The 14,978-nt window shown below is 38.5% G+C and overlaps 1 protein-coding gene across 1 annotated transcript in view; it reads right to left on the bottom strand.

Moving 5' to 3' along the window:
* Positions 1 to 14,658, bottom strand: part of KCNB2 (potassium voltage-gated channel subfamily B member 2) — a 186,873-nt gene extending 172,215 nt beyond the window's left edge. Inside the window, 1 exon segment of the mRNA XM_035563080.1 lies at positions 14,080 to 14,658. Within this exon segment, the coding sequence (XP_035418973.1) occupies positions 14,080 to 14,658 (579 nt within the window).
* Between the last annotated feature and the right edge of the window lie 320 nt (positions 14,659 to 14,978).

Genomic DNA, 14,978 nt, shown 5'->3' with positions numbered 1-14,978 from the left:
CACTGCACTGATCCCTTGCTCCATCCCCAGGGCAGCTCATCTCTGAAATGGGCTGCAGTTAGGCTGCCTCCAAAGGAAGACCTGATGCTCAGCCCTTAGCTTGTGCAGTGCCTTTCTCCTGCACAGCGGCTGAGCTGAGGCTCTCAGCATCACTCAGGGCACTAGCCTGGGGATTTTTTTTATGGTCATAAGACTAGAGTGGAGATTATATACTGTTGTACAAACAAAACAGTATTCACTGGCACAACTGCTACCACAGATTTTATGTGGAAAGGGAAGAAAAGACTGTCTTTGCTGTTCAGACACAACCTGGCTCTGTGCTTTACTTCTTTTTTGATCTGTTATCTCACTCCATTTTTTCAGAGTACTGTAAATCTCCTATAACAACAACTGTGTTTCAAAATAACACCCTTAAGCCTAGGAAATCTACCTTATCAGTGACAACTCACCAAACAATGAAGTATTTAACATCACTGTATAAATTTATCAGGCTTCTTCAGCCACTTAAAAATGTATTTTTTTTTCTTAAGTACTGTATCCTGTTACAGCAGTTCCTACCAGAGCCAGTATAAGCACTTCAGCAGACTTAGGTGAACATCCCTCTGGAGGGGAGGTTTCACCTTAGGTAAGTTTTGAAACAGCAGTTAAAGTAATATTAAAAATGTATATTTTAGCAAATGGTAAAAGTATTTTGAGAGTCTTCTACTTAGACCTTAATAAAACAGAAATACAACACTGTAGGGTTTTGCTTGACTCCTTTCTAATTGGCATGTATAATAGGGAAAAAAATGTACTTACTCAGGCATGGGGAATAAAAAGGGGAAATTCAGATAAAAAACATCATTCTTCCTTTGAGTTTTATTTAGGCACCTCCATGCAGGTTCAGTGTCATTTCTGTGACCATAAGTGTTATTTGCCTGTGACAGGGCAGTGGAGGAGACAACCGCTGCTTTCATCAGCAGTGCCTCAGCTAGACCAAGCAGTGGTTCCTGTGTGATGGTGTGTATGCACTGACCTGCACAGGGATTCCCCCATTACTGTAAGCCTTTGAAGGGTTTCTCTTCCCAAAAAGAATGCTCTTCAGCTCAGCCCATCTCTCGACAGACAATGTCCCTCTTTGCATAACTGGAATATGAGCAAAGATTCAGAGATTTTGTAGGTTTTCTTCCCATCTTCCCCTTTAAAAAGAGAAGGGAGAAGGAATGAAAGAGAATTACAGTTCTGCCTCCTGCTTGCGCTGAGGGAGGTGGGCTCTCCTGCAGCTTGCACATGTGCTTTCAGCTTGACTTCACAGGCAGAAGGCATCTGTGCCCGTACAGTGCCCAGGGCAGCTGCATGGTCCCTCTCTGGAGCAGCCCAGAGGGACAACACCTCCATGAAAGACAGGCAGCAAAACCACTCCGTGAGCAACTGTGCTCTGTCAACTACTCCTCTGTCACACACAGCCTCCTCTTCTGGAAGCCGGCCTTAGGTAAGGCTAGTTTTTTGTTTCTAAATCAAAGCAGGAAGGAAAGAGATGATGCTGGAGTTATAAACACTGAAGTTATAAACGCTGAAGTTAAATTAATGTGAATGAGGTATTTTTGGAAAGTAAGTATCAGACGCGTTAGTAGGGATTCAGTGCAATAATGGATGCTTCCAGCATTAGGCTTATGTTTTCAATTTCATACCCCATAAACTAAAATTTTTATTTTCAAATACTGACAGAAATCAGCCCAAGAGGAAAGGAGACCTGTGAGTCAGACATGCCAACTCTCTTCAAAGGAGGCTCATTTGCTTTCAGAAATAACAGAGAAGCATTTCAGAGAGCTTATCCTCCGCACAGATGTTACTAACATCAGTGACATAATATTGTAGTAAAAGTTGTCACACTATTCTGTCCCTGCTGGTGTTAACAAATACTGAGAAGGCTTCCTAAAGAGTACATCTACGCCTCATCTATTTTCTGTATAGCACAGTCATCACACAGAAAATCCTTATCTGTCCAAGACTTCTCATCTCCAATTAGCTACACTACTTAAACTTTTAACATACTTATTTCATCCAAAAGTACACATGCAAGTACGTAAAAAACTACATTGTTTCTTCCTGAATCAAAAGACTGAAAAAGGTTCTGAAAAATTAAGCGGAATTATTCACCCCTAACTATCATTGTAGCAACTACAGAATGTCGGGTTAATTTCCTATGTGTAGCTTAGAATGAAATCCATGCACACCAACTTCATCGTTGGGCAGCAGAATATAACTGCCTAAAATTCTGATTACAATAAACTGGCATCAGGCTCACTGAAGCATGTGTAAGTATTGACCTGAGGGTTAAACACTGGCTAAAACACTGATAAAATATAATATTTACCATCATAAATGACATGCAACTAGCAATTATGAAATTAATCCTATCTGTATGTCTGTGGTATGAAGCTGAATTTTCCCACTTAAAAATGGCCATCTGAACCATAACAAATGTAAGTGACTTGACCAAGACCACACCGGAGCAGACTTTGGTCTGGTTGAAATTTGCTACTCTATTTTTTTTAGCTAAAGAAGTCATGTTCCATGCAAAGTATCTTCATCCCTCTACACCCCCCACAAGTTCCCATTTACTGCTTTATCAAAACTTCATGTCTTTGTTTTTTCTGTCTGGGTGAGATTCCTCTGTTCACTTTTCAAGGTGCACCCACTCCCTCTTACGAAAACACAATCATGAATAGAACTAGTCAACTTGGTGCAAAAGGCTATTTGGAAGTAGGACACACATCCATTACCAGATTGGGTGGAATGGAAATATTTCTGGTGGAAGTATTCAATTCTGAATACTCACTAAGATGTCCGAACATTCAGTTAAAGAGGAGAGAGGACTTTTTACCAATAACTGCATCTAATCCATCCCCTAACCACTACACCTATTAACTAACACATAAAGAGAAATTGAAAGCGATTACACTGATCTCTGCAATTTTCTACCAGATCACTATGGTGGCCTTATAAATCAATTTAGATCTTTTTCCTTTGTTTTACTATTTTGAGAAATCCACTTTTTTTCTTTTAAGTCAACTTAAAAAAAAATGAAAGAAAGAAAACATCTCAAAGACCCAAAGAAAATCTACTACTTAGCATTCAGCTCACAGATTTAGCTTGCATACCTTCTAAAATGATTGGTCAACTCTGTTCAGATTTGTTTCCCATACCATTTATTGACCTTTGAAAGAATAAACAGTAGAAAAGTAGGGATTTCTCATTCTATTTCTTGTCAAAAACAACTGGGATTTTTCTCACATTATAATGTTTCATACCAAACTTTGCTCTAGCATAAAAACATACATCATACTTTCTTCTGTCTTTAAGCCTTCATGTATCATTTATTAAAATAAAATATCGCCAATCTAGATTTCTATTCCTATCTGGAGAAACATTTGAATTCTTCCCAATACCCAAGGTACTTGTTGAGTTCATCCACAAGACCTTCAACCTTACAGTTTATCTTCAGAAGAACCATCTCTCTCTTGGACTTGGTGTCACTTTCCTGACCTCAGCTCAGTCAGACATAGCAAACTGCGTTGCAAAGAACTGCAGTTATATAACAGGCTGTAAAACTACACAGAAAATCTTGAATTATAACATAAAAAAAAAAAAAGAAAAAAAAAAGAAAAAAAAGCCTTTTAGTTGGAGATCCAGAAGTGGATAGTTATAATTCTAGCCGTAGTATTGCAAGTACTTGCCATTCTTGAAGTTACCGTATATGTTGCCAGTAGAGAGACCGTGGTGGCCCAAAGGCTCCTAAGTACAGGATATATTTCTGCATACCCACATCCCAAACTACTAAATAACCTCAGTATTAAATTATGTCTAAATCATTTGTTCCTCCTGCTTGAATTCTGAGAAAGGCTGTAGGCCAGTCATACAGGATTGGCCATATACCTTGGCACTCTTCATTTTGCCAGCTAAATGCAGGTAGGAATGATTTAAAGGTCTTTGAAGTCAATGTCAGTGTTCTGACAGAGTTCAGAAGCATTGGCCAAGTTTTCATGAGCTATAATGTGACAAAATGTATTGGCATACATACATAGACCAAGGTACTTCTGAAACAGTGTTTTCAAATGGCATTAAGTTCACAGGAGAATTTATACAAAAAATTTTGAAAGATAGCATATGACAATATAAAGGCTTCGTGAAAATAATAGAAATGGAAATGAGTTCACAGTTCTCAGAACAAATCTGTAACACTTTTTAGATGACCTCTTGCAGTCTGCAAAAGAACTACCTTAAGCACTTTAATTTAGCAATATACACTGCTCTCCAGAAAAACTTCCCAAAAGCCAAACACATGCTTCAGTAAAGCAGAACAGACATCTCACTGGAGGACCCTTCAGTAAGCAATTCAAAAGTAGATTACAGTGCTCGGGAAATAAGCTACGTGAATGTGAGCTGGAGAACAAAAACTTGATGCCATTGCTGTCTGTCACAGAAATGTGACTGACTGAAGAAATACTTTAAGTAGGACCATCTCAGGAGTTCACTGAACATACTTTTAGCAGTACCATAATTCAAGGCAAGCTGGGCTGACTGTCACAAAGTATGCCAGCAGCTAACACTTCCTATGGGGCATTCTGAAAGTGGCCGGTGACACCCGAAACTGTCACTGCAATTTGGCTGCCCTTGGGACAGCTCTGGTGTTGTGCCATACCTGAGCTATTTAAAGCAGTATCTAGCCCTTAAGGTTGCATCAGGAGGGACCCAGTGAAAGATGAGTGAAAACAGTGACCCCTGGGTAACATGTGTGCTCCAGTGTTCTGCAGTGGAACTCATTACTCCTTGAAGAAAAAAAAAAAAAAAAAAGTCTTCCTTCAGAAGCTGTTTTGTGAAGAACTTCAGTCCTGTTGGGCTTTTATTTAACTTGCCTTTTAGAGGCTAGAACAGAAAAGCTGAGATAATCCTAGAAGGGTTTTTTTATTAGTCCGGCGAAGTGCCAGTTTTTAGGTAGGAGCTTAGTGAAATACAATACCATTTCCCACAAGCACCAGACATAAAATATTCTCAGTGAGGAATGAATCTGAGCCTCAAAGATCAGGCAAGACTTGTCCAACTTCAAGAGTTCACCTTTTCAAATTTCCTCAGGTTTCAGGTTTGCATCTCATGTTCTGGCTCCTGCCTTTCTCTATGTTTTAAAAGAAATCTTGTATAACTTTTTATAGCAAGTAGCTACAAGATGACTCGAAAATTCAGCAAGTATGATTCAGACAGTTTGTAGCTAGAAAACCAGTGCCCTGTTTGCCTCCACCATCTCACACATTTTCTCACTGTGCAATATTGTGAGGTAACAAAAAATAAATGTCATTGTTGTATAGTTACACATAAGAATTGCATGACTAAAGGCTCCAGCAACACCCAACACACTTTTTGGAAATAAGGGCTAGTATGTTAATATGTAGACTAACATTTCAGTGTCTAAATGTGTTTTTCAAAGACAACTTTCTCTTCCACTGCTGCTCAAAAACAGTAGAAGACCTGTCTCAGTAAATGGAGTACGTGCATTCACGCGCTCATACTGTCATAACATTCACGTGGAGAATGTTACTGTACACTTAACAGAACAACTTCAAATGTAGGGCTGTTGTCTGGGTTCCAATCAGTGCAAATCAAATAAACTTAAATAGAAATACACTTTCTTATTCCACCTGAAAACCTGCCCTTATTGTATGCCTCCCCAAAGAGAGAGTTACCCATGCATATAAAGAGCAGACTGTGATGTCTTCCTAAAAAGACTCTACTGGGATACTTTTTTGATCTCAAAGTCACTTTGAAACAGCTGTGCCAGTGATACATGCTTGTTTTCAATATTCCCTCAAAGGACTTGGAGTTCAGCGCTATGCGTCAAAGACTCACGTATCTTCATCAAACAGAAGACTTCTGATTTTGCCGTATGTCATGATAGACACCATGTGAGTTTTTTTCTTTTCAGAAATAAGTAACATGCAGTAATCTCCGGCTTTCTGGTCACCTGGGAGCTGTTTTTTGCTCTTCTACCTCATGGAACAAATCAGAGATTCACACAGACGGCAGTTTGCAGGATAGCTTATATATTGGTTATGCGCTCAGCTTTACAAAAGGAAGACAGAGCCTGTTCATCCAGTCAGTAGGTGCAGCCCTTTGCTTCCAACAGATTTGGTCTGGATAATCCTCCAAATAACATCACCTTTGTGTCATTTAATTTATGAGTACGTATCTCCCTGTTGTCTGTTTGTTTCCAAATATCTTACATGACAGAAGACAATGCACTGCCAGAGGCTTATGAAAACACGGAACGGAAATACAACATTTTTAGGACATATGATCTGCCTCTCGGTGAAGTGAAAGACACAACACTCTGGTCTGTCCACTCAGGCATGACACAGCTTAAGTGGCATGTCACAGCTGAAAAGCCAGCTCATGAGATGCTTCCGACTTTACAGAGGAGCATAGCATAATGCACGAAATATGACCATCCTAACCAGAAATATTGCAATACATCTAAAAGATATTAATGCTGGACTAGACTCAATGTAGGGTAACAACTAACAGAAATAGTATATGAGGAGTGGTTAAAATAAACAATTATTGTAGAATTAAACTGCTTTATTAACTTGAGAAGCACACATAGGGCTGGGGTAAATTGGAATAATGCTTTCTACCCATTACAGGAAAGGGCATACTTTACAGAATAGGCAGTTCTCATGAAGACTGTACCTCCCAGTAATTCACTGCAACCTTGTATACTTGAAATCCTGGCACGTTTCTGTGCAAGAGCCAGTGTGCAATTCTGTGAATGGTGACAAATCCAGACACGTTCTAGTCGTTACTTTAAAACATCATTTTGCAAAACATTACTAATTAGATCTTAATATAGAGAATAGATTTTCCAAAGTTTTAATATAACTATTCTTGACTTTTTCTCCCTTTAACAAGACTTATCATGAACCTTCTTTAATTTTCCTTGATGTAACCATCAAACCAGAGTCACTGAAGCCCTTTCTCATAGATCCAGGTAAGAAAGGTGCTCTTCTGCTCATGCAATGAACAAGGACACTCCTTGGTGCCAGTGTTTGAAGTCAGTGGTAGACTGTCTGAATATGACTCACTGCATCTTTGCCCCAGGCACTGCTTCCATAATTTAAGCAGCTGATTTACTGAGAATTAAGTGTCAATAATAAACAGGTCAGTTCAAAAGACATTTTACTCATTTTACTCTAATAGCAGTTTTTAATAAGTTCTACTTTGCAGCAAGACCTTTCAGCACAGCAGAGATAAGATCATGCAGCCAGAGGGAACCCTGATATAACTGAGGCATTAAACACCTCTGCAGCAAGATGGATCAGATGGTAGCTCAATTTCCATGACACTTAGGTTGACCAAAAATGCTGAATCATGGGTTACGTGATACTGCACAAAAGAAGTAAAGAAAGTAAATAATCTTTTAATGACGAATTCAGCAGTGAGCATACACAAGGTCTTAAAACAAAATCAATTAACTACTGCCAGTCTACTGTGTTCCTTGATATGATATCTATTGAAAAAACAGTATATTCACTTATCTTTCAAGATATTAAAACACTTTAGTTATTAAATATGAATGACTAGGATCAAATATAATCTTTGCCTCACAGTCACATTGACTGACTTTATTGTTTGGCACAAAAAAATTACTTCACTTAAAAGCAAAGAGAGGTAAGAAGTATCCTGGCCAGAAATGATGGTGAGATGGAGATACATGTTTATTATCAGTGACCATCCTCTGTGCTTTAGCACACCTTAGTTTCAGCAACTGTTTGTCTTTAAAGTATTGGAGTGACAAAGCAAACTATAACATTCCTGGTAGTACATTCAGATAAAGGCTCATAACAGGCTCCCCGTAAAATAAATTGAAACCAGAGGTCAAATAGAAGTTCAATCTACATATCAGCTAGAAAATACCACTCATCTTAAACAAAAGCTATCATGCCCTGAAGTATACTAAGTAGAATACAAATACTTGTGGGAATTAAAGTAATACAAAAGTCATACCTCATGCTTTAAAAAAGAGACAAACTTAATTCTCTGTCATCTTCAAACTCGGTCTACAATTAGATTAGAAAGCACACAAAATATAAGCTTTTGTTGGGAGAAATGTAACAAAATCAGGATGACACAAAACATGTAAACCTAAAGCAAAAAAAAAAAAAAAAAAAAAGGACATATGCAGGAAAAGTGTTTTGTTCATATAACGTGACAAAGGATGCAAACAGAAGAAAATCTATTTCTTTCACTTGAACACGTTATCTTATATACTTAGTGCAAACATTCAGCTGTTGACAGACTCCTTTCTTATCTGTGGTAAGTCTTTGCAATGCATCCAACCAAATGAAATTTTTCCTGAGGTTCTCTAAGCATTTATGATGCGTTTTCTCAACCCAAAAGGACTACCAGCATACCATCAGTTATGGTTTGCTCCTGAATGAACTCTGCATTACAATCTAGGATTTAATTTATGAGAAGTTGCAAAGGAATGCAGAAATGTTTTATATGACACTCAGCTCTCTTCTGAAGTTGCACATAATAACTCTGCTAATTCGCATTTATCCCATGATCACTCTTAAGCTGCTCTAGAAAGTCTGAACAGGAGTAAGAGTCAGTGTGCATTATAGGTAAAACACATTCATGGAAAATAAGAATCAAGTCCCAAACATGTAATAGGAGTGCCCTTTCTCACCAAGTCAGTGTGACAAGCTGAGCCATAATGCACACAGTAGCTAAATAAATGTCAGTGGCCTGAATCCCCCCATCATGCTTCCTTTTATTTTTAATAATAATTAAAATTATTATTATTTTTTCTTTTCATAGGGGGTTAGTTACTGAATGCAAGACACAAACTCCTCATGATTTCCAGTCAGGCTTCGGATAATTATGCTTTCTGCAATCCACAATCTGCTAGTTAGCTGATAAATTATTGAGCTTTTCACAAAGGAAGAATACTTGTTACAGCCAGTAATGTAAAGTAAAAAATAATAAAAATAAAAATAAAATTAAATAAAAAAACAAACAACAAAATAAAGTAAGGACAAATGAGCCATGCAGTGAGGCAAACAGAATTAACTTTCAATCCCATCAGGTTTCACATAACTTTAAAGAAGGTAAACCACATGCTGCAGAGACACAAAAGCCAATATTTTACCCTTCTGTGTATGTACATCAACAGGGGTTATGCGAAAATCAAGGATAGAGTGTGAGTGACTAGTAATTTTTTTTAATGACTTAACTTATTTATATTACCTTTCATATTTGATCAGTTAATATTCACACTGAGCTTTAAGAAAATATTCATGTGAGAAAGAATTACTTGTACAAGAAAAACGTGTAGAGTCAATCCCAAGCAATTACTCTCTAGTTACATTCAAAGGGCCAGCCTGTGATACAAGATACTGAAATATGGAAAAAGGAAAATTATATTGACATTTATTGACAACATTACTGTAAGGTACTTAAAATAATATTGTATATACCACTGATAGTGAAAGATGATTGAGGCAGTTTCAGATATCTCTAAGCAGAAATAGGCTCTGTATTCCACTAATTTCTGGCCTCATTAACTATATTTATAGTAGCTCATCAGCACTCAAAACATTCCATATTTGTTTAGGATTTAGTTCAAGTGAGTCTCATTGATGTAAAACAAGTGTGAGAAAAGAATCAGGCTCTTTGAATTCTGTAAACAAGAATGGCACAAAGAGCTCATGCACTAATACTCTGAAAAAAAACATTAAATATAGGGATTTACTTGATTCACAGTTGTTCCAAAGTAAAGCTCCTCTGATTTTAAGTGTGCTACACAGAACAGTACAACATATATGTCATTATAAAGGCCTCAGCTCAGCTAGGTTCATCCTTAATATCCCTATGCAATCCACCTGAAGTCTATTCACGTCCACGGAAATCAATACTCATTCTGGTGTCTCTTGAGGACTTTCAGACTTCTGATAGCTTGTTCAGAGTTACTGCTTCTCTAAGGAAGCTGTTTTAGGTCTAGAAACTGTAACTAAAAGGCCAAATTATGGTATATTTTATTTCCCAAACAAAATCTCTAAGGTGAACAGGACATTTCTGGAGAAAAATGGATGTACTGTGACCCTACTCTGCAGAAGGTTGATTCCACTTCAAATTTATGTGCCATAATGACTCAAAATACATTTTTGTTTTAGTTTTTCTTCACTATAAATTGGTAAAATAACTTCTTCAAGCAGTTTTCACAAAATACTGGTTACACATAAAATATAATCAAATGGCTGGTCTAAAAACTCAGGTGCTACTCTGGAATTAGAGAATGACAGAATGTCACAAAACTCTCTGGTTTGAGGGCCAGGGTTAGAAATTCCCTGGGATGTAGATTACACAAAATTCCTGCTCTTCCTAATTCCCAGCACTGCTTCTCATTTCATATTACTCTGCATGTCTGAAATAGCCAAACCTCTGGAAATTTTTTGTCTTAACCCTACTTGAAAAGTTTATGAATGAGAATGCAGGCAAATGGAACCAAATCCTGCATTCCTTAGTCAAAACCTCAACTGAAATCATGGAGAGCTTTGCAGGAGTGAGAGCTAAGCAAGAATTAACATACCTCGGAGAAACTGGTGACTAAGATGAGGTGCATGCCTACGTTTGCCAAAATAAAAAACCCACATAGTAAAGAGTATCTGTGTCGCACAACAGAATTTGATCTATAATACTACTTTCTTACTATCTAACCATATCTTCCATTCCTTGCCGTGCATACCTATCATCCTTTCCTATTTATTGTCACAGATACTGTAAAATACCAGCTGTTCATGTGCTCTGACCTTGCTGTGTCTCACCTTGCTCTAAGTGAAGTCAATGCAAGCCTTCACTGACCTCCAGAGAAGCAGGATTTGTGCTGTGATACGTAATCCAAAGTGGGACTCCCCCTTAATTCAATAAGCTTTGGATCAGACCTAGAAGGGATCTTAGCAGAATCAAGAAGCTGCAAGGCACACCCACATATCAAAACCACACCTGAGTGTTTACCTCACTTTCCTAATCTTTTACGTGAAAGAGATCAAAAAGCAATCTGTTCCTTTCAACTGCTTAGGTGCTACACAGTACTTGAATGACTACTTGAACAGTATCTGTAGGATAGCTATGTACGTTGACATGTTTTCATTTGTTTCTTCAGAAGTTAGAAAAGGATGGAGTATTTGAATTCAAGGCTTCATGGTAATATTTTCTAGTTTGGTTCCCAACTTTCCTTCACTTCCCTTCCAAGGAATCATCTCCAGATGAGCTGCTCCATGCCAAGCAGATCTCACAGCTGTTCAGCTCAGCTGCCAGGAGTGGTGGAGATAAGCCCCTCATCCCTGGGAACAAGGCTGGCACCTGAGCAACATGCCCAGCTTCCTCCTGCCTGGGGCTGTGGTCCTGGGCTCACAGCCTGACACGCAATTCCCAGGACAGTGGCTGGTTGGCTTTACTCCCGCAGAGGAAAGAAGATGGTTCTGCCTCCTGTTTTGGGACAAATTAGCAATTTACCACATAATGAAACAAAAGATGAGAAATCTGAAAACGATGTTATCCAAACACTTCAGATAAGAATCTTGCCACGGAGCCTCACACAGCCTGTGATGGCTCCAGACTGAGAGTACATCTGACTGACTCCAGCATATCTTGTTTTACATGCAGCTCTGCTTGTTTGCTTATGTTCCAGAAGTCTGAATGTGCTGCGACAGTTTTTGCTCTCCTTTATGCTACGCAACCGTGTCATTCAGCCAAGTTTCTACAGCCTTCCTTAGGATGCCATGGGTGTAACTGACTATAATTTTGGCTCATATATATATTTACAGACTGAGTATCGCTAAAAAGAGAAACTGAATGCATAAAATATGGTGACTTCCAGCTGCTAGAATCACAGGAATCACATGAAATGGCATTAACTAAGACAGAAGGCGATTGAAATAATGCAAACCAGCTATCTATTGCTACATGTACACAAGTGCAATGTGAAACTCCTGGTAGCAAGGAAACGTAGAATGTTAACATTCAATCAAACCAGGAGATGAGGGAAAAGGGAAAAGACAAAGTAAACAATACACATTTAAACATCTTGGGAAATGAAAGAAACAACCACCTTCATTTGCAAAACCTGCAGAGAAATCTAGCAGTTTAACTGTCCTATGTTTCTTCATTTATCTACCAAGCCAAAGAGTGATTAAATGCTAATCAGCCATAGACAAAGAACCGTAGAATCAGGATTTTAGTTTTGCCCCATTCATCTGTTCCGTCTTGCTGTGCTGACTCCTAACTTAAAGTATTCTTAGGAAAACACTAACTAAACAAGCATCTCAAGCCCTGTAAGCAATAGCCTTCTTCTCTACGTTAAACAGAAAACAAGAAAAGGTTCTACAAGCACACAATCCATTTCCACTTCCCCTGAGCCTGCCTGTTAGGCATGGTGTGAGATGTAGCTGAGGCAGTGCCCACGGCAGGCCACGTCCCAGTTCGGGCATGATGTGTCCTGCCCTTGTAGCTCCACCAGGAGCCTGTCTCCTGCTCACCATCGTGTGCCAGGAAGTCAGATCCAGTTGCTGCTGCCTCATTTTTCATGCTTGCAGACATCCGGGAGGAGATAAGGTCTGTTACAGGTCGCATCGGGAGTGTTTTAAACAGTGAGGGACTGAGAAGCTGGTCCCTGACTCCTGCAAGCCGTGTAGCAGCTGTGTCACAAAAATGCTGGGGAGGGAAGCTGATGGAGGCTAACTTGTACCAGGGGATCACAGAGTGCAACATGGCCTCCCTGAACCCTTTCTGGCACACCTTATGCCCATCTGCTTCCCCTCTGCTCCGTCTCCTGGAGAGGAACATATGGCCCAGAATATGAATCTCCAAAGCAAAAATGTATTCTATCATTTTGTAAAATATTCTAATACTTTTTTTTTTTTTTAAGTAGAAAGAAATTGCTATTACAAGGGAAAGTCCTTGACAGGATGTGGGTTTTTGTCCATTCCACCATCATATTTTAATATTTACCTTAGTACAATGGGGTTGCATCGAATAACAAATTAATGACACAAAAAAATAAAACCACAGTTAAGCTTAACATGGACATATACATACTGAACATTTTCACTCCGAGTGATCCAAACTGGAGACAGTTTTCCTCATATTAAATAGTACCTAATGTCACAAAAATAACAATGAAGTTCCTCAAGAAGCAAGACAATTTTTCTCTTAAACTGTAGCACCAAAATCTGACCCTAAGTGTGTGCACTCATGTAAAGGGAAATTTTCCACGATATCACTGAGACTTTCATCAGTTCACCTGTTTAAAGACAGCAGAACAGGATTTCTTTCATGTGAATGCTTCCTTACCTCTATCTGAATATCTATATTATATATAACGTGCATATGATATACATATACATATATTTGTATATACACACAGATGTTCATACATACATATATATGTGTATATACATGCTTCAATGCTTTAATGCTTTCATACAGAACACTAATTCTTGACCACAAAGCACAGTATAAGAGAGAACATCGACAACCCTTGCCCAATATAAAACCATGACAGACAGCGGCTGTTAACACTATTCTTTGACTATCACTTATCACTCTTCATGAGCCAGTGATATCACATCTGTGCAATGCCTGTAATAGAACAGGTATCAACACTGTAACAAATAAATGAGGGCTTAATAGACCATGTTTCTCATAACCAAAGGCATTTCTAACAAAAAAGTAAGTAGTGTTCTCTAGATGCATTTTTATCAAAGAGTTTAAGGTGAAGTCCATTAACAATCACACATGTTTCTGTTTATATACAACAAATGTAAAGCGTAGCACATATCTAAAATCAACTGAAATCAATGGGATTCCTTTCTTCTGATTTCAGTGGTTTTAGAACAGATTATGTATATTCGTTTCATGATATGTAAATGTTTAGATTCTTCTTTTCTCTAAATATTTTAGTGAAAAATATTGATTCATGCATGTCAGGTACATGGGTCAGGACATTTTCTCCTGCTTGTGAATTAAACACAGTGTTTATCCTACCTTTGCTGCCACAGATGAGTTGGGTTTCTCCAGCAAGTCCCAGAGTTTCTTCCTCTTCTCTGGGCAGCATGTATTATCAAACTCTTCCCCTTCTCTCTCTCGCATTGTCTCTGCCTCTCTCCTCAGCTCTTCATTCATCTGCTCTTTCTTTTGGTGGTATCTTGCCTGGCAGCAAGATTCTAAATATATCTCATCAATCCCCCAATAATCAAGCTCCTGTCCAAAAGAAAGAGCACACATTTCTTCCATCATATGTAGTTTCCCTGTCCTGTAGAAATTCAAAATGGAAGTGAAAGCCCCTGGGTGTCGATCAAAAAAGTATTCATTTTCATTTAAGTTATAGTCATCACATACTTCGAGCAGAGATTCATGAGTATTACAGTCTCTGAGCTTTCCTAATCGTGTCCTTGGAAGTCTGTCCAAAGTCCTCCACAGCACTTCATGGTTGAGCCCACCAACATTTATTTTAACTCTCCGCGAGCAGGCTTTGCTCCTAATGATCTCCACTGGTTCTGGCGGGAGAGAAAGTGTAGACCTTGAAGACTTTTTGTTGATCCCTGGTGGAGCCTTCTCAGCCATTTTAAAAAAGGTGCAGTTGTAATGCCAGAGTCTTTAGGAGGATGAGCTTGAAGACTACAAATATTTGGATAGAGTACTTTTCAGATAGACCGACCCATTCCTGAAGCTGAAAAAGACAAAAAATTAGAATATTGCAATGCAGAATATAATCCCCAAATGCTCACTCTCTCTTATTCCACACTTTCTTATGCAGATGAAAATATAATGATGGTAATTTGCTCTTTCTGCAGTGAGACTCTTTTGTGGTAGTATAAGGACCACTGGAACAACTGGTATGGGTAAGAGAAACTATGTTTAAGCAAAAGCAAAAAAAAAAACAC

Source organism: Cygnus atratus, chromosome 2 (genome assembly GCF_013377495.2).
Source record: "Cygnus atratus isolate AKBS03 ecotype Queensland, Australia chromosome 2, CAtr_DNAZoo_HiC_assembly, whole genome shotgun sequence".
Taxonomy (NCBI): domain Eukaryota; kingdom Metazoa; phylum Chordata; class Aves; order Anseriformes; family Anatidae; genus Cygnus; species Cygnus atratus.
This window is presented reverse-complemented; position numbering and strand designations above follow the sequence as displayed.